This window comes from Dendrobates tinctorius, unplaced genomic scaffold, assembly GCF_039654945.1.
Source record: "Dendrobates tinctorius isolate UK_male_01 unplaced genomic scaffold, ASM3965494v1 ptg000016l, whole genome shotgun sequence".
NCBI classification, from domain to species: domain Eukaryota; kingdom Metazoa; phylum Chordata; class Amphibia; order Anura; family Dendrobatidae; genus Dendrobates; species Dendrobates tinctorius.
Genome location: NW_027361684.1, coordinates 41,722,994 through 41,746,983, shown reverse-complemented (window position 1 = coordinate 41,746,983; position 23,990 = coordinate 41,722,994). Strand labels below are relative to the sequence as shown.

At 45.3% G+C, this 23,990-nt stretch overlaps 1 protein-coding gene across 3 annotated transcripts in view; it reads right to left on the bottom strand.

Annotated features, from left to right (window-relative positions):
• Positions 1 to 7,082: 7,082 nt before the first annotated feature.
• The window catches only part of LOC141080489 (uncharacterized), a 30,515-nt gene continuing 13,607 nt past the window's right edge, over positions 7,083 to 23,990 (bottom strand). For all 3 annotated transcript variants that reach the window (XM_073565735.1, XM_073565736.1, XM_073565737.1), the window contains 5 exons: positions 12,222 to 12,422; positions 11,986 to 12,126; positions 11,745 to 11,862; positions 10,125 to 11,219; positions 7,083 to 9,152 (listed from right to left, as the gene is read on the bottom strand). In XM_073565735.1, coding sequence (XP_073421836.1) covers positions 12,223 to 12,422 — 200 coding nt within the window. In that variant the 3' untranslated portion in view covers positions 7,083 to 9,152; positions 10,125 to 11,219; positions 11,745 to 11,862; positions 11,986 to 12,126; position 12,222. The remainder of the gene's footprint in view (positions 9,153 to 10,124; positions 11,220 to 11,744; positions 11,863 to 11,985; positions 12,127 to 12,221; positions 12,423 to 23,990) is intronic.

Genomic DNA, 23,990 nt, shown 5'->3' with positions numbered 1-23,990 from the left:
TTAATTTGTGTTGCAAATCTGTAGTGTTGAATATATGATGTGAAATGTTTTTATGTGCAATATAATCATTATAATTTGCAATAACTAACCACAGTTGGTTACTATGCCCAGGCAACGCCGGGCTCTTCAGCTAGTAGTTTATATAAGTAATTTGCTAGTAAGCAAGTTTTTGGTTATACTTTTTTATTGGTGCCTTTATTTTTTATTCAGTTCGGGTTTCTCTTTGTACATTTAGAATCACAATCATTAAGACTGGAGTTATGCACATCTGTTTTAATGAAAGGGCTTGCTGGAGTGCAATGCGTCTTACTCATTAAGTAGAGTACGACGCTTAATGAATTAGGTGCATCTGAGAACCAGCGTGCACCGTAGCCAGAAATGTACTCCAATTAGTAACTGGGGTACACTTCTGGAGTAAGTTACGCATTAGAGTGGCATAGCGTATCATGATGTGAGTAGCCGCGCCCCGTCCATGTCCTGCACATTAAGGACAGAATTCTGGCATAAATACCTTAATACATCATGGCCTTAAACTATTTAAGGAGTTGTCCTCTACTCCGACCAACCCTTCTCAATCACTATGTTTCTGTAAGGAGGTGGCGGAGAATGTAATCGTCTTCTCTCTCTCCTATGTCTTGGCCCCGTGTGCTTTATGCGGTACCCGGACAGTGTACCGGTTTATTTATGTTTTGTTATGCCTGTACTGTGAAATGTGTGTACAAGCAATGTACAGCCATATGTTAATGTGTCCATGTATTGTGTATTCCTGTATATGTAGAGCAGGGAAAGTAAAAGGTTAATTTGGTGGGCGGAGCCAGCAGCCTCAAGGGAGCAGGAACCTCCTGCTTCCAGATCAGAGCCCAGCACATCTGCCCAGGCTGAGAGCCTTGCCAGACCCCAGGAGGGGAAAGGGTGCTGCCCCCAGACCTTTGGGCAGCGAAACGGACACCAGGACTACGTAGGTACCCCATTGAAGGGACTTCAAGCATCTAGATTCCGGCATATGGATTACCTCCTCTTTCGGCCACCGTGGCTGTGGGTATGGCCGTGGACATCCTTAGGGAGAGAGCAGGAAGTTGATATTGCACTTTGTTCATGTCTTTCATTAAAACTGTTTCCCTGCTGGACTGCAGCTGTGTCTGGGGTTGCATCTGTCCTGTCCATTTCTGAACAAAGTGCCAGGGTGTACACTGATGGTGGCTTAGTTGACTCAGCTGGGACTACCACCCCGGGCCACCTTGCTACATTTCCACAAAGTAAAATAATAGCATCTATACCCCTCCAGTCCTGGCGCCATTCCAGCAGGATCACTGAGGGGTTCCTCCAGGAACTGAGCAGTCAATGTATTTGATCCTAGCTATTAACTTTAACTAACCCCTTTGATGCCTCAACCTATAGTAACAGTGGCATCTAGGTTGTTAAATAAAGGTAGGGGGCTTTCTTAGTCAACCAACTCACACAATGGTCCCCACAGCTGCGATGGTAAATCATGCTCGGCAGAATCGTGTAAAAAAAGACTAAAATTTTGATTTATATAGCACCATTGATTCCATGGTGCTGTACATGAGAAGGGGTTACATACAAATTACAGATATCACTTACAGGAAACAAACTAACAATGACAGACTGATACAGAGGGGAGAGGACCCTGCCCTTTCGGGCTTAAGGTACCGTCACACATAGCGACTTACCAGCGATCCCGACAACAATATCAACGTGTCAGGATCGCTGGTGAGTCGCTATGTGACCGCTGGTGAGCTGTCAAACAGACAGCTTCACCAGCGACGTTGAGCGCCCGGCATCCCTTAGAAACCCGATGTGTACCTTAGTTACCAGCTCCCTGCATCAGCGCGCTGGTAACTAAGGTATACAGAGGGTTTCTAGGCACCGAACGGTGCTTAGAAACCCTGCGTTTACCTTAGTTACCAGCTGATCGGTGGTCTCCCGCCTGTCACACGCAGCGATGCGTGAGGGCCAGTGGGAGACCAGCGATCTAAGAAATGTCCAGGGCTTTCCAAGAGCGATCAGCTATACCGGCAGGTTATAGCTAGGTCGGGTAAGGAAGATCTGTGAGATGGAGGAAAGATGATGAGTTCAGATTTGTCCACATTGAGCTTGAGGAAGTGAGAGGAGAAAGAGGATATGACTGGTAGACACTCTGGGATTCTGGACAGTGTCGTCTGGGCCAGAGAGGTAGCTCTGAGTATCATCAGCATAAAGGTGGTACTGGAATCCGTGGGACTTTAGCAGTTTCCCCAGACCAAGTGTATAGATTGAGAAGAGTAGGGGTCCTAAAACAGAGCCTTGTGGGACTCCAACATAGAGAGGGTGGGATGAGAAGGTGGTGTGGGAGACGCTGAATGTGCGGTTAGAAAGGTATGAGGAGATCCAAGATAGGGCAAGGTCTTTGATGCCGAAGGAGGAGAGGATCTATAGTAGGAGGCAGTGGTCAACTGTGTCGAATGCAGAGGACAGGTCTTGAAGCAGGAGTATAGAGTATTGTCCATTTGATTTCGCTGTAAGTAGGGCGTTAGTAATTTTGGTCAGGGCTGTGTCAGTGGAGTGATGGGGTCGGAAACCAGATTGTAGATAGTCAAAGAGCAGATGATAGGTGGGAGGAAAGTTCAGCGTGGACGTGCTGCTCCAGGAGTTTGGAAGCGAATGGGAGCAACGATATTGGGCGATAGCTGGACATAGCGGTTGGGTCGAGGGTTGGCTGTTGTGAGTTCATTTTCCAGTCCACCAGTTGTGAGTTCTCCTTCCAGGCTTTCTCTGGTGGTAACTGGAGGTAGTGAGGCTGATTTAATCAGTAGAGATCTGCCACCTGATAATGAGGATGACGATTGGACCTCAGGAATCTCAGACTGGATTTAAGACAGCCGATGCCCTATTCTGGTGCTGGTGATTCCTTCTGCTTGTCAGGTCTTTGTCTTCAGCTCTGTTCCAGTCATTTCAAGCTAAGTTTTTCTGCTAATTTTCACACTTGATTTTGTTGGTCTATTCAGTTTTTTGTGTGGTCAGCCAGCCCCGGCTGGGGCTGTGCTGAATTTCCACTCTTATTTATCTGTATTTGTCAATTTGTTTTTTTTGTCCTTTATTAGATTGGCCTCTTTTTGCTCTGTCTCAGAATATTTCAGAGTGCTGATATAGTGGGAGAAGTCTAGTGACATCAGGGTTAATTTTGCTATCAGATGTGTTGGACATTATTTTTGTAGGGTTTTTGGCAGATTGCAGACAGTGTCTTTCCTTTCCTATTCTGTCTAGTTAGTTTGGGCCCCATCGTTTGCTCAGCCTATTTTCCTGCCTGTGTTTATGCTTTCATCTTGTCTCACCGTCAATACATGTGTGGGGGCTGTCTTTCCTTTGGGGTCTGCTCTGGGGCAGTTAGTTTTCCCCTTTTCTTGCTTTAGACTTTAGTCCTCCGGCTGTGACGAAGCGTCTAGGATCATCGTTGGCACGCTCCACGGCTGCTGCTAGTTCATTGGTTAAGATCAGGGATCTGCAATCTGCATAGTTACCAACCTCTCTGGTTTTCTGTGACTTAGCTTGTTTAATCTTTTTCTCCTCGGTGACCCATTCATAACAGTTGGCTTTTTAAAGATAAGCGTGATTGTGGCATATTTGAAAGCAGAAGGAAAGGTACCGGACATTAGTGATAGGTTGAAGAGGTGGGTTAGGAATGGGATAAGTGTGGTGGTGAGGTTGGGGAGGAGGTGGGAGGGAATGGGGTCAAGTGCACAGGTAGTGAGGTGAGATTTGGAGAAGAGACAATTAAGCTCCCCTTCAGTGATGCTGGAGAGTGAGGTTATGGGGTTTGGGCATTGGTCTGGTATACAGAGGAGTTGTGGTGGTTGAACGATGAAGACTTGCCTTGTTTGGTCAATCTTATTTTCGAAGTGTGTGGCAAAGTCCTCGGCAGAGATGAGGGAGGTTGGAGGGGGCAGTGGTGGGCGGAGGAGGGAGTTAAAAGTTTTGAACAACTGTTTGGGATTGTAAGATAGGGAAGATACGAGGGTTGTGAAGTAGGCCTGTTTAGCAGAGGTGAGGGCAGATTTGAAAGCAAGTGTTGCCCGTTTGAATGCGGTGAAGTAGTCTTGCGAATTTGTTTTCTTCCAGCGCCGCTCTGCAATCCTGGACACTTGCCAGAGCTTTTTAGTGGTGCTATTGTGCCAGGGTTGTCTGTTGATACATCGCATTCTGCCATGAACGAGAGGGGCAACCGCGTCAATAGCTGATGCGAGAGTGGCGTAGAAAGCAGTGGCAGTGTCTGTTGTGGAGTGAGGCTATGGATGCCAGTGGTAGAATAGAGTCAGAGAGCGTGTGGGTGTCTAGGTGTGCAAAGTTTCTGCGGGTGTGCGCGTGTTGCTGGATATGGGTAACAGGTGAGGACAGGGATGAGAAAGTGAGTAGATGGTGGTCAGATAGAGGGAGAGGGGAGGTGGTGAAGTTAGAAAGAGAGCAGAGGCGGGTGAAGACCAGGTCTAATGTGTGTCTGTGTGGGTGGCTGAGGAGGACCACTGAGTAAGTCCAAAGGATGAAGTAAGGGACAGGAGTTTGGAGGCTGCTGACTGAAGGGTATCAGTAGGGATGTTGAAGTCACCCATGATGAAAGTGGGGATGTCAGTTGAAAGAAAATGAAGAAGTCAGGTAGAGAATTGGTCAATGAAGGCAGTGGTCGGGCCTGGAGGTCGGTATATGACGGCCACTTGGCGGTTGGAGGGAGAGTAGATGTGGAGAGAGTGGACTTCAAAAGAGGGAATGATAAGGGAGGGAAGAGGTGGGATTGGGTTAAAGGTGCAGTTGGAAGAGAGGAAAAGACCCACTCCTAAAATAAAATGCTTCTTAAAAAAAATAACATGCATCCCTAGTCCCGCTCTTTGATGTGGGCTAGGGAACTGAGATGGCAGATGATGGCTGCGTTATTTAGCGATAATCTGCCTCTAATAACGGAGGGAAGCTCCGACTGTGGCTGTTATCCTGTTAAATGCCGCTTTCATTTTGCGATGGCAGCATTTACAGTGAGTGCCCCGGCTAGGGACCGCACTGTTGGAACTGTCCATAATCACCCCCGCAATGCGATTGTGGGGTGCCAAATGGTTGCCATGACAACCTGGGGTCTGCTGAACACCCCAGTGCTAGTCATGATAGTAGTACTCCTTTGAACACCAGCCTGTGGAGAGTAGGAGACTGTGATTTTTCCTATATACACAAGCAGGGCTTCCACCAGGAATTTTAGCACCTGATAATGGTAACATTTTCAAGTTCCTTTGAGACTCCACCCCAAATCTGCCTCCACCCCATGAATCTTCCACTGTACCACCGCCCACTCTTGGGAAAATTCAACTTCCGCACCTTGTCCTCACCAATCACACATTATCTATTCCCATTGAACACCATATCACATACAAAGCCATCAGCTTTTGTTTTGGCCAAAAGTTTTTTTTTAAGCCTGCTACCACAACAAGGTAGACCCTTTTGGCAGGGCCCTACTCTACTCTAACCTATTAAACATTTCATAAAATATCCAATACTCTTTTTAGGTATAGTTTATTTCTTTTTCTTTTAGGGAATGTCACATGCATTTTTTTTAAACTAATTAAAACCAGATTGTGATAATTTTTCTATAATTTGAATTTCTGATTGCAGATTATTGTATTCTGTTTTCTGTACATTTATGGAAGCTGCTCTCTTGCCTGTTTGGAGTTATGGACATTGGGCATATGCATATATATATATCACAATACATTACAGGGGACTATTTATTTCCATGGGAGAGTTTTCTATACACATTCTCATTTAGTGACATGCAGATATCATTGTGCAGGAAGGGGAAAGAGGTGAGCTGTGACACTACCTAATGTGAATGATGGATTCTGTTATCTCTCATTGCAATCCTTTCTTGTTATGATAATGAGGGGACTACTGAAAAGGGATCTCTTCTGGATGTGTCGGTCTATTAGAAAATCAGTTTCTGTTAATTTATTATTTTATGATATAAGGGGTGACAAACTTTAAAGTAAATTCTTCCAAAACTTTAAACTAAGAGGCCTCGCCATTTTCTGGTTATTATTGACCAATGTGTTTGAGATGATGATAAGGCCCTTACTAATGCGGCCTTTCTTGAATTTCGGCACTAAATATGAAATATGGGAGATCAAAATATAGCTGTGTAGAATTTCTGCACTAAGTAAAGTGCCTTTTCATCATGTCACAAACACATTGGGTAACAATAACGATAGAGTGATCGATGCCTTTAACCCAAACCATTTGTAACACATTCCCACTATACATTTTGCTAACTAAATATTTTTTTCATAAGAGTCATTTAGTTTAAGCTATTGGCTAAATTATGTAAAGTGCAAAATTATAGTGACAGTAACAAAACAAACAAAACAAACAAACAAAAAACAAGAACGAGGTGTTTCGTTCCGCTTTGCAGCACAGTTATTTTGACAGCTTGAAAAAAAACCTGCATGCAACATTTTTCGGGCTGTCAAAATGAAGATCTCTGGACGGAATCGTCTCTATGTCAGTGTCTGGCTGGCGATTCCTCTTTTCACGCTAGCGCTAAACTAACGATCCAGCACTGGCTTCTACTATAGAATCTAGTGATGGATCGTAGCACTGGTGCGAAACTGGCCTTTCCTGAGCCGAGTTGAGTTGCAAGAAATCTAGCCTTGTTGGTTTTCTTGCGACTGCCACAGAGATTTATTCACTTCAAAGGGATCCCTGCACCTCGGTAATACTAGCTGCGACCCGTGTTGCGCCACCGGTGTCGCCGTGTAGCCCCTGCCTAGCAGGATGTAGAGAGCTTTTCAGACAAATGCTTTACAGCAGCCACATAGGCCATACACACTGTAGACTGGAGGGACCCAACTGAATTGCATGGGAGAGTGATCTGTACAAAGGTCTGTAAGATAAGCTGTAACAATCATCTACTGTGAATAGTGGAGCCTGTGCTATGTATACACAATGCTGATATCTCTCATTCTAATCCTATCTGTAATAATATCAGATAAGTGCAGCAAACTGATTTGTCCAGACCAAGAAGTGGCATCAATTACTACATGTCCCAAAACCAGTGCGAAAGCTCCACGATTTTATGTTTTTTTTTATATATCGACACTGACCTGTAACATTAAAAACAACTTCAGCAAAAACACATTTTTTCCCTTTTTAGCCCCACACTAATTACGCCCCTACACAGCTCTATCGAAAGACAAAGTTATGGATCTTGAGAGGTGGCGATGAAAAAAAGACAATTACCTATTTTTGATAAGGGGTGCAAGTAGTATAAAGTAAAAGTAAAAATTTTGTTATCACTATAATTGTACTGACCCAGAGAATATTGGAAAATTTATGTGAAAAATCAGTAACTGTATTGCTGTTTTTTCCAACCCCATCAGAAAGTTAATAAATTAATCTGCTATATATGTGTACCCCAAAGCGGTGGCATCAAAAACTAGAACGTGTCCTGCAATAAACAAGGCCCATACAGCTAAATCAATGATTATGAAGAAATCACTAAAGAAAATACTCAACCACCCCCTGAAATGAATGGAGCAGCTGGTCAGACATGTGTGAGGGCACTTCATTCATTTCAATGGGAGTTCCAGTTATTTCCAGAACTCCAAGTCAAATGACTTGAGTGTCTGCACACGTCTGAGAAACCGCTCCATTGATTTCAGGGGCCGGTTAGAGTTACGGGGCCCCTGTTCTCAGGATCAGTGGTTCTACTTCTGGGACCCCCCACTGATCACAAGATTGGGGGCCCATAAATCTCATTGCACCCTGAAATGAGCGGAGCAGCTGATTAGGCATGTGTGCCGCAGCCCGATTGTATGAGCCAGCTCACACGGCACATTTTCAAGCAGAATTTTGGTGTAGACAGGTCCATTCTCAGCACGGCTGCTGCTAAAACCCACTATTCTGCAATCCTCATCGCTGTCTCCCATAGACAAGAATAGGAGTCATGAAGGAAGCGGTCACTGTGGAAATTCTGCGGAATGTCGGAGTAGCTGTCTGTGACAAACTTCTGCTTGAAGATCCGCCATGTGAACTGGCCCTAATAATTATGCTATATGTTGTGTATAGAGGATTAGTATTAGGTTAATAGAATATCCCCTTTAAGACAGGCAACTGTACCGTATTGCAGGCAGACAGGCAGCAGTCAGTAGGATTGACTTTAGTAGTACTTAGGAGTTTGCAGGCAGGTAGCAGACAGACAGTCTCTATCTTCCTACTGTACAAGCAGGGAGGGGGGCACAAGAAGAGTAGCGGGTCAGTGGGCCAACAGGTGGGCGGATGAGGGAATGGGAGGTCGGTCAAGCGAGTGGGCAGACATGAACTGCAAGGGCCAGGGGTTTTCTGCAGCTTAGTAACAAAGGACATCCCGTCATCATCTGACATCAACTGATGTCAGACACGGCTGCCCCCCTCTCCTGCAGCCATACAATGTAAATAGCTGCGGGTGTGAGTGCATGGGGCCCCGGTCACCTGCATTAAAAAAAAATCCGGCCTCCTCCTTCCCTTAATAGCTGGTCATCACACACCTTTTCCCAACACCCATGATAGCACTTTCATGAGTGTGAGGAAATCTTACTACCGGTAATGGTAAAAATGATCACAGACGTGCAATAATGTTAGTTAAAAAAAAAAAAAAATCCGGCCTCCTCCTCCTCTTAATAGCCAGCCATCGCACACCATGTCATTTCTTCTTAGCCCAAGGCAGCACCGAAAGCTAAAGCTGTCATGAGCAAGAGGAAATCCAATTACCGGTTAGTGTAAAAAGTTCTGCACATGCCTATGGTTAAAGTGAAGCGCAGACATTGGGGCGCTTATACTTACTGCCAGTGTATGATCAAATTGTCTAGCTTCTCCATCTTTGGGGTCCATCGGTATTGTGTCCATGGTCAACTACAATACAGCAGTGTTTCCAGTAATGTCCAATCTTCTGTTCATCAAGGTCTTCTGGAGGCTCAGGACAGCTCACTCTGGTGATTATGGAGCTGGTGTCTTCAGGGCCGGCTCCAGGTTTTTCAGGGCCCCGGGCGAAAGAGTCTGTGGGCCCCCCTTTAACACATACCACATGGCATCTGTGGTGCAGGCCAAAAAATGGACTTGTCTCCATGTGGATCACACGGACACACGCTCTATGGCAAAACACGTTCATGTGAAGGAGGCTATTGATTAGTAGTGTACGTATGAAAGATGATAAAGAAAGAACAGACAGACAGAGAGAGAGGAAAGAGAGAAAGAAAGAAAAGAAAGAAAGAAAGAAAGAAAGAAAGAAAGAAAGAAAGAAAAGAAAGAAAGAGTGGAAAGAAAACAGGGAAAGGACAGAAAGGAAGAACAGAGAGAAAGAAAGATTATAGAGAGAAAGAAAGATTATAGAGAGAAGAAAAGAGTGGACAGAAAAAAGAACAGAGAAAAAAGAACAGAGCGGTAGAGCGAAAGAAAGAGGGGAAGGAAGAGAGAGAGAGAGAGAGAGAGAAAGAGGGGAAAGAATGAAAGAGGAAAGAAAGAAAGAACAGAGAGAGAGAGAATGGAAAAAAAGAAGAGAGAGACAGAAAGAACAGAGAAAGAAAAAGAGGGGAAAGAAAGAACAGAGAAAGAACAGAGAGAAAGGAAGAACGGAGAGAGAGAAAGAAAGATTAGAGAAAGAAAGTGGACAGAAAAAAAAGAACAGAGGTAGAAAGAAAGAAGGGAAGGAACAGAGAGAAAGAAAGAGGGGAAAGAAAGAACAGAGAAAGAGGAAAGAAAGAACAGAGAAGGGAAATAAAAAGAAAGAACAGAGAAAGAGGAAGAAAACAGAGCGAAAGAAAGAAAAAGAACAGAGAGAAAGAGTGGACAGAAAAAAGAACAGAGAGAAAAAGAAAGAGGAAAGAAAACAGAGGGAGAGAAAATAAAGAAGGGAAGAAACAGAGAAAGAAAGAAACAAAGAGGGGAAAGAACGAACAGAGAGAGAGAAAGCACGGAGAAAGAAAGAAAGAAAGAAAGAAAGAGGGGAAAGAAAGAGAATAGAGAGAGAAAGGAAAAAAAGAGAGAGAAAGAACAGAGAGAGAGAGAGAAAGAAAGATTCTATAAAGATACTATAGCAGCCCGGCTCCCGTTGTAGTACTCACCTGAGCCTCCCGATGCAGGACATATCATGATACGCTCACATGGCAGGCATCCCCGATTCCAAGGCGATCACGCTGTCGGAGGACACGGTGATGGATCTGAAGCATTCCCTGAAGTGCCTCCATGGTTCCGTCACAATCTCCTCCCAAAATTACCTCATTTCCGGTGAGCTTCCAGCACGTCACTTCCAGTAGAACGTCACGTGCGAGTTTTAAAGTGCTCCTTGGGGCTCCGCCGTGTACTCCTGTGTCCGTGGGAAAAGTAGCTGGGGCAGTCTCTCTCTCAAAATCGGGATGGTCCGGCTGGATCTGGGACAGTTGGGAGGTATGAATGCTCCCCACCATACACACAAGGCTCTGCACACCTCATACACACACGGTTCAGGTTTGTATGCCCTGTACACACATGACTCCGCTCTGTACACCTTGTATAAACACGGCTCCGCTCCATACACACGCGGCTTCACTCTGTACACCCCCGTTTCTGCTCCGTACACACAGGGCTCCATTCAGTACACCTCGGACACACGAGGCTCCGCTCCGTACACCTCGTACACATGGGCTCCGCTCCGTACACCTCGGACACATGGGCTCCGCTCCGTACACACACAGCTCTGCTACATCCACACTGTAAACCCCTCCTGACCCCATACGTAAACTTTACCTCATCCAGCATGATGACATCCAGCATGATGACAACCAGCACAGACAGCACAGCAGAGTCCTGCACTGAGGCTCCTGATCATGTGACCCCTGACTCCTCCCCTCCTGTGACCTCATCACAGGTCCTGTGTGCACAGAGAATCCCATTCCCTGCGATGTCATTGCTGGGATCTATCAGGACTGCGGTGGTCGGTGCATGGGGGGGGCGTGGCGGCGACCGTTGGGAGCTATGTACGGAATCCCAGACAGTGTGAGTGGGCCCCCGTCTCGCCAGGGCCCCGGCACTTGGGTGTCTTGTCAAGGGTTTCCACGTTGACAAAAGAAAAACCCTTGAACATGGCCTGGGTCCTTTGCTGATAGAGGAAACTTTTTGGCATCTACTGCTTCTAATTTCTCCAGATGGTATGGTCGAGAACGGTGATGAGCTTTATTTGGCTGTAAAACACCAAAAAAATGAATTATAACATTAGGATTATGACCTTTTTATCAAAGTCAATATTTTAAATTGAACTAAAATAACCAAAATTTGAAATCTTCTGGAGAAGGATGAAATCCACATTAACTTGCATACAGCTAAAGTGAAATGATCTGAACCATCAGACCAGGACAGCAGCCCTAGATGATGTTGACTTTCCAATGCTAGTGTCAGCGGTAAGAAAAACTCAACAGAAGGTCAACACCAAAAAACTATAGAAATAACTATCAGCTTTCAATTAGTGTTCTCTAACCATCAGTGATTTCCCTATAGGCCGGGGTAACACTTGCGAGAAACTCGTATCTCAATACCCGGCAGTGGGACCAGAGCTCTCAGATGGTTAGAAATACATGCAGCCACACACTCCTGTCCCGAGTGCCGGGGCAGTGCCGGGTATTGAGATGAGAGACTCGTGATAGTTTCTCGCAAGTGTGACCCTGGCCATACAGTGATGATGGTGCAATGTGATCTGGATATATACTTACTACAGGGATGTGTGGTGGAGGCACTTTCAGGGCTTCCGCAGTCAATACACTGAAAAAACACGTGCTCGCTGATGTTACCATGGACTCCTAAGCGTCTGACAGGATCTTTCTCAAGGAGCTAAAAATGATAAAGTAAAACCCATGAATGTAAACAGTAGAGGCAATAAAACGTTCTTGCAATACCACCATTTAAATGAATATTGTAGAAGCCATAGTACTAATAACTTGGAGTTATACTGACCTGCTTAATGATGTCATCAATGCCGGAGGATGCCTCATCAAGTGTCAGATGGTAAGTACACTCACTGGTAGCCATATATTTTAAGATGATCCCAAAAGAATACCAGTCTACTCTGGCGTTATACTCCTTGCCAGGAAAAATCTATCAATGAAGAGAGAACAAAAAATCAAAATGTCAACATGCTCATGGTCTATAATTTTTGTGAAAACTAAATGGGAAAGTACTATTATTTGCACCTCAGGAGCCATGTAGCCTGGTGTTCCAGTGTATTCGGTGGCTGTTCGGTCTCCATGCATTTGTCAATTGCGAGACCGAAATCTGTGATCTTAAAGTGGCCCGTTTCAGCCACCAAGATGTTCTCGGGCTTGAGGTCTCTGTGAATGATGCCCTTGGAGTGGAGGTACTGGATTCCACAGACCAGTTCAGCAGCATAGAATCTGACAAAAAGACATGAATGAGTGTTCCCCAGAACCCCAAAGGCATGTAATACAACACCGAAGTGAACAGAACCAATCCTATACAGCTATATACAATTAGGATGAGGTTTGTAGGTATCATAAAAAGTACCTTGCACTGGGGATGTCAAGCCGCCCCTTCATCAGTAGAAAGGTGTCCCCGCAGCTCACATATTCCAGATCAAGTAGCACATAGCGCTGTAGCACAGAAAGACAGTTCCCTGAAAAATCCCCAGAGGAAATAGGTATTTTTGTGTACTCACCGTAAAATCCTTTTCTCCGAGCCAATCATTGGAGGACACAGCACCCTCCCTGTTTGGCCTATTGGCTCACACTAGCATCTTTAGGTTTTGACAGAGTTATGATTGTCATTCGTTTAATGCTCCTACTGCTTTTTTCACCGAACTGGGGAATTCCCAGCCAGCAAGAGCGTGTATACTGCAGAGGAGGAGTTAACTTTTTTCTAAGCATACATCTAGATTGTTTTTCAGGGCTGAGACTATTGTACACATAATATTTACTATGTGGACTTGCTGCACACATTACATATGTATAACTGTGTGATGTTATGTAGGACTTGTCACTGCTCCCAGGTTTACAGGTTATGCCAAAATAACCGTTGTTCCTTTTCAATGTTTTTAATATTGTGGTGTTTTTGTGTATCCTATGCAATAAAATTGATAATTTTTCTATGGTGATCCCTGCTTTTGGTGTGTGTCTTCTTGGCTTTTTTCTTTGATAGGAATCAGCCCCAGTCGTCGCAGCAAAGTGTGCGGGGAGGTATACTCTGCGTGCTTGCCTGTTGTTGGTTCAGAGGAGAGTGGGCCGTAGAAAGGAACCGTCGCCCCCTTCACGACGTTAATTAAAAAAAATACAAATTTACAGAAAATTCAAAAATAAAATAAAAACGGTGGGGTCTGAAGCCAGACCCAAGTGCCTCCTGCAGACACTAAGCAAGAACTGGGGAATTCCCAGCCAGCGAGAGGGTGTATACTGAAGGGGAGGAGTTAACTTTTTTCTGTGTTACTTAGTGTCCTCCTAGTGGCAAGCAGCATAAAACCCACTGTCTGTGTCCCCCAATGAGGCGTAGGAGAAAATAACCCACAGGAAAATTGCCCACACAGGAAATAGCCCACATGCATAGCTCCCAAGCAATCTGGATTCCGCGGGACAGTCCCGTTTTTGCTCCGCCCACCCGCTGTCCCACACGGGACTCTATTTGTCCCGCACTGCAGGGAGATAAGCAGCATGCCCCCCATGCACTGACTCCATTCTCGCCCTCCCCCACTGCAGCCCCATACAGCCTGCCTGCAGTGGTGTCGCTAGGTTGTGTTCTCTTCTGTGGCACAGGACCTGTGATGAGGTCACAGGAGGGGAGGAGTCAGGGGTCACATGATCAGGGGCCTCTGTGTCCGCAGAGCTCTGCTGTGCTGGTTGTCATGTTGCTGGATGAGGCAAAGTTTGTGTGTGGGGTCAGGAGGGGTTTACAGTGTGGATGTAGCGGAGCCGCGTGTGCACGAGGTGTACGGAGCGGAGCCGCATGTGCACAACGTGTACGAGCGGAGCCGCGTGTGCACAAGGTGTACGGAGCGGAGCCGCGTATGTACGAGGTGTATGGAGCAAAGCGCATGTGTACAAGGTTTACGGAGTGGAGCTATGTGTGTACAAGGTGTACAGAGCAGATCCGCATGTGTATGAGGTTTACGGAGTGGAGCCATGTGTGTGAGCGAGGTGTAAGGAGCAGAGCCGTGTGTACAAGGCATACAAAGCTGAACCATTTGTGTATGAGGTGTGCAGAGCCATGCATGTACACGGTGTATGGTGGGGAGCATTCATACCTCCGAACCGTTCCGGATCCAGCAGGACAGTCACGATTTTGAGTCTGCCCCACTGCCCCGGCCGGGAGGTTACTTTTCCCGCGGACACAGGAGTACACGGCGGAGCCTCGAGGAGCACTTTAAAATTCGCACGTGACTTCCACCGGAAGTGACGTGCTGGAAGCTGACCGGAAATTAGGTAATTTCAGGAGGAGATTGTGATGGAACCATGGAGGCACTTCACGGAATGCTTCAGATCCATCACCGTGTCCTCCTCAGACAGCGGGATTGCCTTGAAATCAGGGATGTCGGCCATGTGAGCGGATCATGATATGTCGTGCACCGGGAGGCTCAGGTGGGCACTATAATGGGAGCCGGGCTGCTATAGTCTGTCTCTCTCTCTGTTGTTTTTTTCTGTCTGTTTCTTTCTTTCTCTGTTCTCTCTTTCCCCTCTTTTTTTCTTTGTTTTTCTCTCTCTGTTCTCTCTTTTCTTCAGTACCAGTCAATGTGCCAACAGTACCAGCCACTGTGCCCATAATGCGAGCCACTGTGCCCTCAGTACCAGTCAGTGTGATCAGCAGTGCTAAATGGGTGCGATTTGGGTCTGCACCTCAAGCCTTCGATGCCAGGTGGAAATTAACTTTATTCCCCCCGGCAGTATTCAGCACTCCATCACAAGGATGGGGTCAGTGCTGGGTCAATCACAGATGTGTATATAGAGCAGCAGCTGTAACCGCACCGCCAGCAGATCACCGTTAGAGCCAAGTGTCAGTCTGTGCCACTCTGTACAGATCGGCAACTGCACCCGCATGGGCGCCTCCCCCATGCCTGAAACCCAAACAATGCCAGGGGGAATAAAAAGTTCATTTCCTCCCAGCAGCAGGTTTTTCACCCCTTAGCAATGGAGCCAATATTGGCCTTAATAACTAGGCCAAATTTTGACCGGTGTCACTTTATGAGAAGCCTGGAACGCTTCAATGTATCTCACTGGTTCGGAGAGTGATATTTTCATAATTATACACAAATCCTATTGAAATTGACAATTTTTGCAATTTCTCAAACTTTACAATCTATGCCCTTAAATTATTTTGTGTGGTACAACTAACATTTCCCACATGTCTACTCAGTTTTGCAACACCAAAAAGTAAACCCAACAGTTTGTTACAGGATTTATGAGCATGGCGATACCCAACATTTAGTCAAAAATTTCTGTTTGGACAAACATCAAGGCTCGGAACGGAAGGAGCAATGTTTGAAGTTTGGAACACAAATTTGGCTGAAATTTGTAGAGCCTGTGGGGTTCAAGAGCAACAGAAATCCTCCATAAATGTCTTTTGTAAATTGTAGCCTCTAATGTATTTATCTAGGGAGGTAGCGAGTAGTGTGATGCACAAATAAAATAGTAGTAATAGCGGCACAAGTATATGTGGGCTGAATCAGCTGCAAGTACCAAAAGACCTTTACCACAAAGGCGTAAATATAATATGAATCAAATAGAATAAAAAAGTACTCGCGCTATGAAAGACACCAAAAACACTACTGATCAATTATGACAAATACCTGCAATGATTCAGAAGAAACCTTGTAAGGCCTGGACGATGAGGAAATTGTCTTCCAAAAGATTCAATGCAATAAACTAAAGGATAAAAACAGGTATTTAGGAGGTGAATAAAAATATATATAAAAAACTGCTAAATATAGAAGTTAAAAATTAGCAGTGAATTAGTGCCCTTCTTATTGTGCAAATAGGCAAAAAGAGTTACAATACCAGTAGAGGCAGTGGTTAAGCACCCTATGAGCTGTGCAAAATAAGCAAAAATTTAACAATATACAGTATAATAAGAGCACTAACTAAACGCAGAGGGAGGAGCTGCGGCCGAGGAACGTATATAAATACTGGCGATAGCGGCAAGGAAAAAGCAAAGTGTCCAGTGAGACCAGAAATATTCTGAAGCTGTGCCGTTGGAAATAAATAACACTGTACAATATAAGGGCCGAGGGTGCTCAGAACAAAGGTCCAGTTACAGATTATCCGATGCTGTACCGTTCACAGATAATTATTATGGCCAAAAAACAGGTGCTGGGGGTGTTCAGAACAGTGTCAGGAACCTGCATTGTTCATAGCTTGGAGTATCCACCAGCAAGTTACATTGTACTTAACTTATGTCTCGCTGAGGAGGCCGTCCAGGGCAGCGGTGAGTGAACGGTACAGCATCGGATAATCTGTAACTGGACATTTGTTCTGTGCACCCTCAGCACTTATACTGTACAGTGTTATTTATTTCCAGCGGCACAGCTTCAGAATATTTCTGGTCTCACTGGACACTTTGCTTATTCCTTGACGCCATCGCCAGTATTTATATACGTTCCTCGGCCGCAGCTCCTCCCTCTGCGTTTAGTTAGTGCTCTTATTATACTGTATATTGTTAAATTTTTGCTTATTTTGCACAACTCATAGGGTGCTTAACCACTGCCTCTACTGGTATTGTAACTCTTTTTGCCTATTTGCTCAATAAGAAGGGCACTAATTCACTGCTAATTTTTAACTTCTATATTTAGCAGTTTTTTTATATATATATTTTTATTCACCTCCTAAATACCTGTTTTTATCCTTTAGTTTATTGCATTGAATCTTTTGGAAGACAATTTCCTCGTCGTCCAGGCCTTACAAGGTTTCTTCTGAATCATTGCAGGTATTTCTCATAATTGACCAGTAGTGTTTTTGGTGTCTGTTTCATAGCGCGAATACTCTTTTATTCTATTTGAGTAGTGTGATGCCACTTTTTTTTATGCTGTTGATGCAACATAAGTTAGAGAAAAAAAAAAAATTACAATTTGCATTTTTTCCCCACTGTCACCATCATTAATCTTTTTGGTACTAAGAAAGACCTCCAATTTTATTGCACCAGTTTCTGTAGTAATAGTCCGTGTACATGTGGTACCCTTGGTGAAGAAATGGCGTAGTTACAATTCTACCTGGGATGCCAATTGTCTTGGGGTAGTTTGGTGTTTGGTTGTTTTTTGATGTCCCTACCTTCATATATTAGAAAGGTGCATGTGTATCCTGATGTGCTCTTGCATATTATATACAATTTTACACCGCATTTGGCACACTTGGAGGGGATAAATTGGCGAATGACAGTTGGTGGCAGACCGGACCGCGACACCCATCGGACCAAAACCGGACTTGGACCGCCCCAGGTGAGTATAATATAAATCGTTTTTCTTCTCTTTCAGGTTACATCGGGGGCTTATCTACAGCGTTACAGAATGCTGTGATTGCAGATCTGTTGCCACGGTGGTACTCCTGTGAAGCCCATGAAGTCTTCATAATAGACAGTTATTTTAGCTATGCACTGTGACATTGCATTATATAGAACAAGCAATCAGAAACCTGCAATATAATCTCACATTAGGGACCCCCTCACTCCCAAAAAGAAAACAAAGGCTCACCACTGCCCTCAGTCACCCTCCCAACAGTGTCCGCGTTTTCTTTACTACGACAACATCATAGACCACTATACTAACCTGGAGAATCCTACTACAAGGTAATTTCTTCCACATACTACAAAGCAATCCCCCCAAAATCAATAGCACAATTATTTTGTGCAGTCCCCCCCATCCATCCCCTTTTCATGTCCTTCACCCTCCCAGAGTTCATTACGCTTGGAATTTTTAGTACATTGAATGGTGTCATACAAAACAATTAGGCTTGTAAAAAGAAAGCTCTCAAACAGCTCTGTCAATAAAACATTTATTGTTTTCCCCTCAAATCCTGCTGACGCCAAATCATAATAATGATGAACTTGGCACTCAAATGCGTGAAAAAATTGATTCCATTTTATTGGCATCCAATTCACATGTATTCTAAGCGTTTTCGGTCCTTCATAGGACCTTCATCAGAGAATTGTCAATATGATTTACTGTTTAAAGCCAAATGTAAAAGAAAACAGAAAAAAAATTAAATATCACATGATGCACTAAAGAAAGTTAGGCAAAAAAAGAAAAAATACATAACAAGTTACGTCGAATAAGCATATATACAGTGCTACATTTTAGAGACTGTTGCACAAAGACGTGTAATGCACAATCCGCGAAGATATATGTGAAAATTGGTGTTAAGAAAAAAACCAACCATACTATTATTGGTTAAAGTGAGGAAGTTGAAGTGAAGCTCCTCTGGAATAGAAAAGAAGTCAAAAAGCAATATGGTAGTGCCTATATCATATGTGGTCTGAATATGTTGGTCCTCCTAGGAGGAAAAAGGGAAGAGTAAGGTTAGGCAATATGATAGTGCAATATATATTTTCATTACATACGTGCACAATCCATTTTATACATGAGAGGTAAGGTGTAAAACTCCCTATTTTACCTGGATGCTGCTTTAGAAGCTATGTATTTTAGATAGCGCTATTGTAATGCGACATAAGTCGCTATGGGATGGCGCTGGAAAGGAGGGAGAAAATAAATATTGAGTATACACAGGTTGTATATTTAAAGTGCCGTATGTAGAGTCAGACCCTTACTTTACCTGCATTGGTGGCCCCTTGTGACTTGCGGTATGTACCGCTTTGAGGAGAGGACGCCATGGTCTGGCTATGTGTAAGAAGCACATATTGGAACACGTCACAGCGGTCACCTGACCCCGCTGTCCGCGCCTGCGCTGAGTGTAAAGATCAGGGCACAAGTGGTGCGCATGTCACTGAGAGAGATCAAAGATGTAAACAGTGTTAATGGACCACATTCTAGTGGTCACACAATCAGGGTGTATGTGAGCCATGACAGTAAGAAAACAGCATTTGTATTGGTGCATAAGGGATTCCTGATACTGCGTTTCAGTTGAATATGTATATTATATAGACCTGTATCACTTTGATTCTCTTAGCATTAGTAATTACAAAGTCATACAAATAAAGGCATTCCCTATAATGTAGAGGTTGGTGAGGTGTATATCATACCAAGTAGACAGAGGTGCCCAGTGGGAAGAAGAGTAGGTCTAACGATTCTATTTAGAGAAAAAGAGAGAGAATATATAATAAATAATCAATGAATATGTATAAATAAACATTAAAACTAGAGGTAAATGCACATTACACAGGTACCCGGTGTTTCACAGAAAACTCTGAATATCATAGTCTCTATTCAGTCCTTTTGGCTCCAAAGTTTGAAGAGTAAAAATCCAATAGGCCTCCCATCCCTTGAGGGTCTTAGTCCTATCCTTACCCCTCCTGTTGGGTTCAATCTGATCCAAAACTTTGAATTAGAGTTGAGAAATATTATGTCCTTTATCCAGGAAGTGGTACGGTAAAGGGAGACGAGTCCTTTTGCACCTTATGTTTGATTTGTGTTGGGATATTCTTTCCCTTACCATTTTGGTCGTTTCACCAACATAGGCCAGGCCACACGGGCATTTTATCAAATATATAACATATGTGGTCTCACATGTGTAAAATCCTTTGACCGGAATGGCTTTTCCAGTCTGTGGATGAAAGATTTGGTTCCCTGTTTGTATGTTATTACACTGTAAACATACTAGACATGGAAAAGTTCCCTGTTTCTGTGTCCAGAGAAATCTCAGTCTCGGTACTATTATGTTTGAACCTGCATCTGCTTTAACCAACATGTCCTTTAAATTTTTTGGTCTGCGATAGCATGAAAGTAAGGGTTGTTGAAACTCCGGTATTTCAGGGTAGCTGTTAGTATGTTCCATTGTTTATTGATAGTGGCCTGTATTTTTCGGTAATAGGGATGAAATGTATTTACAAATGGTATACGTTTGTTGGAATTTATACTCCTAGGATTCCTATTAGACCTAGATTCTGACAATAGTCCACTGGGGTACCCCCTTTCGGTGAATTTGTGTGTCACTTCCTCTAATCTTAATTTCTTTCTCTCAACATTAGTTGCAATCCTATCGATCCTACAGTACTGGGATCTGGGGATTGATTTCTTAATAGCCGGGGGATGAAAGCTGTTAAAGTGTAGAATGCTATTCCTATCCGTCGGTTTAACGTATAGGTCAATTGATAATTCTCCCCCTCGTTCTACAGACCAACGTATCCAAGAAGCTCATCTTATCAGTGCTATATTGAGGGCTAAATCTCAATTCGGGCCAAATGTTATTAATGTGGTGATCAAATTGTAACAGAGTGTCAATGGGGCCATTCCAAACAAAAAATATAGTCAATGAATCTAACCCACACGCTCGAGTGCTGTAAAAACAGAGGGTGGGTGTATACAAAATTCTCCTGAAAAAAAAGCCATATAAGCAATGGCATACGGGGGAGCTACGTGTGACCCCATTGCGGTGCCCTGTCTCTGGATGTAGAAAGTATCTTGAAATAAAAAGTAATTTTCTTTAAATACCAATCCTAAAAGGTCAGAACAAAGGTTACAAATGTTGGGGTCAATGCCCGCGTGCTCTAAGAGTATGTTTGTGGCCCTCATGCCCTTCTCATGTGTTATTGACGTGTATAAACTATTCACGTCCCAAGTGACCAAAATTGAAGAGAAGGGAAGGGGACCCAGGGTTTTAATGAGGGTTAGAAATTCATTAGTGTCCTTAAGGTAAGATCTTGTTGTTTTGATTAATGGTGTGAGGATCTTCTCTAACATAGCGGATGGTGATAAAATAGAGTCTGTAGAGGACACAATAGGACGCCCTGGTGGTTTATCCAACCTTTTGTGGATCTTTGGTAGAATGTAAAAAACGGGTGTAATCGGGTCCGTTTTCAAAAGGAATTCCCCCAATTTTTTATCTATAATACCATCTTTCAGATAATGATCTATGATGGGTTGTATCTTGTTGATAATGGAATTGAGTGGATTGCATGGAATGATCCCATATACCTCTGTGTCATTTAGCTGTCTATTAATTTCAGTAAGGTAGTCTGTCCTATCCATGATCACTATGGCCCCTCCTTTATCAGCTGGTTTTATGACCAGTGATTTGTCTGAAGATAGATCATCAAAGGCCGCTTTTTGTTGCTTAGACAAATTATTGTGGTAATGAAATCCCCCTTGAGTGACTTCCCTATTGAAATGTTGTATGTCCCTTTCCACTAGTGAAACAAAGGTTTCCACTGGTGGGTTCCCCCTAGGGGGCATGAATGAACTATGTGTACGGAGTCTCCCAACTTCTTGAATTGTAATAATGATGAGGTGGCCTGAACCGTCGGTACAGTGGGTTGTTTTGAGAAATGAACCTTTAGCCTAAGGTTTCTAAAGAACCTGTGTAAGTCCATATTAAGTTCAAAAAGTCAAACTTGTATGATGGACAAAAGGATAACTCTTTCTGGAGTAATGACAACTGATTTGTGTTCAGGTTTTTAGAGGAAATATTAACTACTAATGGTGTATTACCTGTGATCTGGTCGTTACGTTGATTCTGGCTTCCCCGGTTGCATTGGCCGCCCCGTCTTCCTCTTAGGCGGCCCCGGTTGTGGCCTAAAAAAAACGTGGAGGTAGCGCTGTTGGTTGTACCAGATCTGCTGTCTGCTGATCCAGACGAACTTTGTGAAGTGCGACGTCTGGGGAAACGTTGTGTATCCCGCCATCCGTATACTCTGTTTTGCAAGTAAAATTCGGTATCCCGTAGGAATTTCTATCTTTTCTTTTCCAGATCTGACCTGTGTGAAAGCAGATCTCCTTCGTCTCATTGGGGGACACAGGTACTGTGGGTGTATGCTACTGCCGCCTGGAGGCTGACACCAAGTGAAAAAGAGGTTAGCTCCTCCTCCGCCGTATACACCCTCGCCCCGATTGCGGGCGGAAACCAGTTTTATGCTTAGTGTCCGTTGGAGACACACACACACGTCTGTTTTTCGCCAGACTTTTTCTCTTTTTTTCTATGAAAATGAGACAGGGGCGACGGACCCTATTGAAAGGGTCCGATTTTCCCAAACCATCAACGGGCGAGCACGTTCGAGTGTCCCTCCACGTAACCTCTCCCGTGACGTGGGACATTGTGCAGGACTTAGCCCTGACCACCCCTAGGTATTGAAACCATGGGCTGTACAGAGGCACAAGACAGTCCGAGCGGCCCCCACTTCTCCAGCAACGCTAGACGGCGGTGCTGCAAGGCGGCGGATGGTCCCTCTCCTCATCCCTGGAGGGAGGATGGAGCTAGGGTGCCTGCACCGTCCTGGATATGGCCCCCCTCCCTTCTACCTGAGCTGGCGAAGTCATCATGGAGGGGATGGCCTGGGAGGGCCCTGCCACAGCGTCCATAGGGCTGGAGCCCTTAGCTTCATGTGGTTGAGCGAAGGTCTTTTCCCCCTCCTCCTCCCTGGCGGCGTGTCTGACGCCGTGTCCCAACGCCGGCCACGCTTCCTTGGCTGATGTGCGGCGGTCTGACTGCCCGCCCCCCGTCCGCCGCGGGCAGATGCTAAAAATCCAGCCCGCGGCTTCGGCCGGTGTTAGGCTGCGGGCGGAAGTCCCGCCCTCCCTTCTCCACGTCACTTCCGTAGCATGGCCTCTAGAGTCTGGGGTCGCATTTACCCCGGTCCTGTGTCCTCACGTGTCTCTGCCGCGCGCTGCTCCTCTCAAAGATGCGCGCTTCAGCTGTGGGTGGGCCGACGGAAGCAGCCGTTCTTTCACGGTTGCGGCCTGCTCTGGAGTGAAACCGGAGGCTCAATTTCTTCGGCACCCGCTCAGGCCATGGGGGGTGAGCCGCCGGAAGTGACGTGGAGAAGGGAGGGCGGGACTTCCGCCCGTGGCCTAACACCAGCCGAAGCCGCAGGCTGGATTTTTAGCTTCTGTCTGTGGCGGGGGGAGGGGGCGGGCGGGCAGGCCACCGCACATCAGCCAAGGAAGCGTGGCCGGCGTCCGAACACTGCATCATACACGCCGCCAGGGAGGAGGAGGGGAAAAAGACCTTCGCTCGACCGCACAAAGCTAAGGGCTCCAGCCCTATAGACGTTGCCGCAGGGCCCTCCCAGGCCATGCCCTCCATGACGACTTCGCCAGATCAGGTAGAGGGGAGGGGAGCCATACCCAGGACGGTGCAAGCACCCTAGCTCCATCCTCCCTTCAGGGATGAGGAGAGGGACCGTCCACCACCTTGCAACACCGCCGTCTAGCGTTGGTGGAGCAGTGGGGGGGGTCGCTCGGACTGTCTTGTGCCTCTGTACAGCCCATGGTTTCACTACCTAGGGGTGGTCAGGGCTAAGTCCGGCATCATGTCCCACGTCACGGGAGACTATACGTGGAGGGACACTCGCCCGTGCTCACCCGTTGATGGTTTGGGGAGATCGAACCTTTTCAATCGGGTCCGTCGCCCCTGTCTTATCTTCATAGAAAAAAAGAGAAAAAGTCTGGAGAAAAACAGACGTGTGTGCCTCCAACGGACACTAAGCATAAAACTGGTTTCCGCCCGCAATCGGGGCGAGGGTGTATACGGCGGCGGAGGAGCTAACCTCTTTTTTTCACTTGGTGTCAGCCTCCAGGCGGCGGTGGCGGCATACACCCACAGTACCTGTGTCCCCCAATGAGACGAAGGAGAAAATATGCTTTCACACAAGTCAGATCTGGAAAAGAAGAAACGATCGAAATTCCTACAGGATTCTGAAGATTACTTGCAAAACCGAGTATACGGATGGCGGGATACACAACATTTACCCAGACGTCGCCCCTCACAAAGTTCGTCTGGATCAGCAGACAGCAGATCTGGTACAACCAACAGCGCTACCTCCACGTTTTTTTTAGGCCACAACCGGGGCCGCCTAAGAGGAAG